Raw genomic sequence first — 4731 nt, 5'->3', positions numbered from 1 at the left:
GAAGACACTTCCTTTTTTCCGGACCCGAGTCCGAATAATATTTTTTCATATTCGGACTCGAGTCCGAATAAGAAATTTTTGTATTCGGACTCGAGTCCGAATATAAAAAAATGTTATTCGGACTCAAGTCCGAATAAAGACGGCCTTGCTTAGATACACCAGAGGTGTATACCTACTGAAAAATGACCAGTTACGGCTCAACAACAGATGATAAAAGAATATAAAATCTATTAATAATCATTTCCATCTTTTTCTTAAAGCTGGTATTTTAGAATGAACCATTCAAAAATGATAAATCATCAAATAAATACAATCATTTTCAAAGCACAAAACGCGATAAACTCAACAATTAGAATCTAATAGCCTACCTTAGCACGGCGAAACAAGTGATAACACACATACATAGAAGTGTGTACTCGCGCAGCTGGGCCGCGCCACTTTATCGATCTTGGCCAAGAGACGCTCTACGAAATGAAGATACCTTACAAAGACATTGGTCACTATTTATAACTTTGACCTGTAATTTACTTCGTCATTTTCCATATAAAAGGAATACTGAAATTTTTTCAATCGAAAAAGGTCAGTGTCTCTATGCCCTTTATAATAGAGGGCCTGCGCGCTTCCCGCTCGAAGTAGGTCAGCTCGGCCCACGCCCTTTATATAGGGCCTGCGCGTTTCCAGGGTTAAGTCAAGTGTGTGTGTAGAAAGTAGCAAAGTCAAGTCAGTAAATAAATGAGGAAGTGTAACCTCAAGTTTATCTGTGCCAAATAAAGGTGGCTGTAGAAGGCTAAGTGACCCAGACTGAAAATATAAGTTCAATTTTTAACTCTTGTCCTGCGTTTGTGCTGAAATGGGAATCTTATCAGCATCCAATTACGTCGGACGTTCCGGGCAGGCCGCCGGGGTCACTCAATGTACTGTTGGCGTACAGCGCCTGGAAATGTGCATTTTCGCTGTGAATACCGTGGGAGTGTGTTAATCGATAATGAAAATAACCCTCTATCTTTCATAGCTTTCTATTTATAAAGTGTTACAAACACATGAAAAGGGGGCTCTCGTGGCCTAGAGGTTAGGTGTTGGCCTCTCATTCAAAGGTCCCGGGTTCAAATCCAGGTAGTGACGGAAAAATTTACTTATTCTCTAACTTTGTCTCCTTTCACCTCCTTTCTTGCTCTCTAGCAATGTTCTGTCGTCTGCTTTCATCTCCTCTTTCTGCCCCCACTCCCTCACCTTCTTTGCCCCCCTCCTTTGGGCTCCTGATTCTTTCTACAGCCTTTCTACTGCTACTCCTTGGCTTCTTCTTACTGCTGTCTGTCCTGGGGTTCGAAAGGGGATTTAAAATAATATAGTTATAGGTCAATTTCCGAATGTTTTGCACTCAAATTGTTCTCTTTGTACCTACTCACTGGTATTCAAAATTATCGAACTGGCTTATTTTTTATCAGGTAGTATCAACAAAATCAAGCTCATTTGAAAGATTTTGTATAGAAAAATGGAAGTCTTGTTTTCTAACTATCCTTTCGAGCTCCTCATGTCTAAGTGGGTCAATTTGTTTTATAATTTCATTGGATGAACGTCTAGAGCTACTAACTTGGCATGTTTTGAATGAGACGTATGCCTCGGTTACGAACCAACGCAGGCGGTTCTAGAAAGGCCGCAAATGCACACAAATTCAAGCAGACTAACGCACGCACACTTGAGCTGCGTGAATGTGGATCTGGCGCGGGACCTGAATTGAACAGGAGATATGCTTGCGCGTGTCCGCTGAGCCAGGGGCCAGACTGACGCGGGACCAGAACGCAGGCGAGGTGCCGAAATAGGCTTATCGGGCGACATAAACCCGGCCCCCGCAAGACGAGGGTTAAAAGTTGAAACCATTTTTAAAAAATGGCTTTAAAGCTCAAGTAACAACAGCGGTCACTTTTTCACCAGTTTCCAGTGCCTGGACTAGTCTTCTATTTGTTTGTAATTGATGATATCAAGCAGAGAAGGTTTCTCAGTCAGTAGTCATAGCCTATATATGTAGTAGCTATGGCTGAAATAGAGGCAGGTCTCATTCTCAGTCAATCTCCTGCTTAAAATCACCACACATTGCATTCTGTTCTTTTTCTCACCCATAGCCACTCTCACTGGCCATCCTTCTACTTTATTTGTTCTGTTCTGGTTTCATGATATCTCTGGGGGTGGGGGCAGGGTGGGGGGAGAGGGAGGGATAGATAGAAAAGGCTTGAAATATATAAATCCTTAAATTTTATATTTAGTCTAAGTCTATGGACGTGGTTATTCTCACACCGGGTGAAAATAACCTATGTCTCGCTATTCTCACCCCCTCGTTTTACCGGAAATGACCGTAGAGGGATCAGGGCTGAAGTTACCGGACTAAATTAGGCTAATGCTCCACAAGATCATGTTCGTGTCCAAATAGTCACAGTCAGGGTTGTCAGTTTGAAGTTGGATCGCGTCTGGCACGGAGAATTTTATATTTCTTTCTGGCTCTTTTTTTTGGCTCCAAACTCCAAATGTTCAAGGAGAAGGGGAAAGAAGAGGCAAGAAAAAAAAGAAAAGAAAAGAGTTAAAGAAAGAAAATGAAAGTGAATAAAAGAGCTTGGATTGCTTTTAAAGTAAAATTATTAAACTAGTTAACACGATTTAATGCCCTCGCCCATTGGTCTGAATAATTTACAACCATTCTATCGTCAGGCAAGAGCATAAATATTCTCGTGATCATGTCTCGTTACGTTTGTACACGTTCTTTGTTCTTTGAACCATAATTTATTGTGTGCAGCAAATTGTCCGGCTGGTTCCACATCCTGTGCAGTAGCGTTGGTAGTGAGACATAATTATTTTTTACTGGAGAGGCGAAAAATGTTTTTACAAGATTTTATTTAGCAAAGTTCTGGTTAAGATTATCATATAATATATTATACATATCTGTTTCAAAAGTCTGCATCGTAATTTTCCATATCTCATATCCCGACTTTTATTCTGTAAGAGCGCTCCTTCATCTCATGGGATGGAATGCTTGAAGCAGGCAGAACTATTATTGTTTATCATTTTAAAAAATCAAGGGCTACAACACTGTCGATGTCCAGGGGTGGGGGGGGGGGGGGGGGGGTGAGAATAGCGGGTCATGAGTTATTCACACCCCTGTGAGAATATGGGTCGCCTTGGTTTACATTACAATTTTGAATGTGAGAGGTTCATCGGTTAGTCCCCTCTCCATTTGAGCAAATTTTCCTCTCTCCAGTCTCCTTTTGAGCCCCCCCCACCCCCATTTTAAGAACAAATTAAGATAAAATCATTATTAGAGGTCAACAAATTGTGTGTGTAATCAATTATAAAGTAATATTTAATGAATGAGTGTGTAAGTGTAGCCTAAGTTAAACAACTATAGTCAAAGAGGTACTTTTTTTTGGTATTTATTTTCTCTTGATGTTCTGATTTTGTCAATTTCAGGTGCTAGATCCTTTCAAGGCTCAGTGGGTGAAAGTTGTGCCAACGCCTAACAATGGTTCAACAGAACTGGTCAAATTGCATCATAGAAAAGTAAGCTGCGATTCCTGCTATCTTTTTAATGTAAACTGTTTTTTTTTCAAGTAGAAGAGATTAAATAGTTGTCTCAAATGATGATGTCTGTTTCTGTTCATTATTTCTTTACTGGTTTATGTGAAGGTTTTTTAAAAATATGGTCATAATTTTGAAACCCCCCTCCTCAACCTTTTTTTTCTAGTTGCTTTTGTTATGGGCGAAAAAGAAATTTGTTGAGTCCTGATTGTTGTTACCTAAATGAGTGTAGAGAAAAGATATTAAGCTATAGAATATAGGGCAATTCCCAGTAACTGCTAAGTATATTTTGCGGTCAGTTAGCCCGTTGTTCTCTTTAGAATATGAATAAATGAAAAATAAGGGAAGGGCAAAGGAACTTTGGTATCAAGCCCTCACTTGTGGCTAACCGGTGATAACCGAATAATGGCCTGTCATATTGATTTGTTACATGATACTGTTTGTTGCTGCTTATAACATGTGGCAACGAACGGAAAAAGGGTCACATGTAACATTGAAACAGGATGATGGTGACTGAACGAATGGTGATGGGGGAATCTCTGAAGATACAGTAGTCTCATTTGTAGGTACAAACAGGAGGCCAAGGACAAGTGATTATTTGTCTTTTTTGACTCTTTTGTTACTGTAAAAAGTAAAACTTAACTGGCATCTATGGATGTGATGTTTTGGCTCTCTGCCATTGCTTGCAGAAGATGTGATTTTGATTCTTAAACGGTGAAATGTTTCATCCAGCATATCCATCTGTCAGACCGGATACCGTATTCCTCTCGGTTAAAGGACAGTCCCGACAGGTGTGGTTGAGGCAGCCTGCCTCTTAACTGATTTAAATTGTAGCGTTAGAAGTTTGAAACACTTGCTGTCATTACCATCAATCAATTGTCATTACCATCAATCAAACTCAAAACTTTGATTGTAAAATATATTCGTCGTTATTTTTCTTTCAGGATGATGGAGATGATCCGCTGTGGTTCTATTTCCAAAAGGCAAAGTACTTATATGACGATGAGGAGCGGAAGCAGTTTGTGCCGGTCTCCTTCCCCATTGACCAGTCCATACAGTTCTACATGGACTGGAGGGGCTACCAGAAGGAAGAGGAGGCGCTGGCCGCTGATAAAAAATATGGGAAAAACAAGTACGTCTCTCTTGTCACCCCCTCCACCCCCCCCT

At 40.4% G+C, this 4731-nt stretch overlaps 1 protein-coding gene across 1 annotated transcript in view; it reads left to right on the top strand.

Moving 5' to 3' along the window:
• The window catches only part of LOC101861122 (manganese-transporting ATPase 13A1), a 32373-nt gene that overhangs the window by 3418 nt on the left and 24224 nt on the right, over positions 1 to 4731 (top strand). Inside the window, exons 2-3 of the mRNA XM_005097588.3 lie at positions 3457 to 3546; positions 4509 to 4696. Of these exons, the coding sequence (XP_005097645.1) occupies positions 3457 to 3546; positions 4509 to 4696 (278 nt within the window). The remainder of the gene's footprint in view (positions 1 to 3456; positions 3547 to 4508; positions 4697 to 4731) is intronic.

The sequence above is a fragment of the Aplysia californica genome, unplaced genomic scaffold (genome assembly GCF_000002075.1).
Source record: "Aplysia californica isolate F4 #8 unplaced genomic scaffold, AplCal3.0 scaffold00158, whole genome shotgun sequence".
In the NCBI taxonomy this organism is placed as follows: domain Eukaryota; kingdom Metazoa; phylum Mollusca; class Gastropoda; order Aplysiida; family Aplysiidae; genus Aplysia; species Aplysia californica.
The sequence above is the reverse complement of the archived record's forward strand: the minus strand, read 5'-3'. Positions and strand labels throughout refer to the sequence as shown.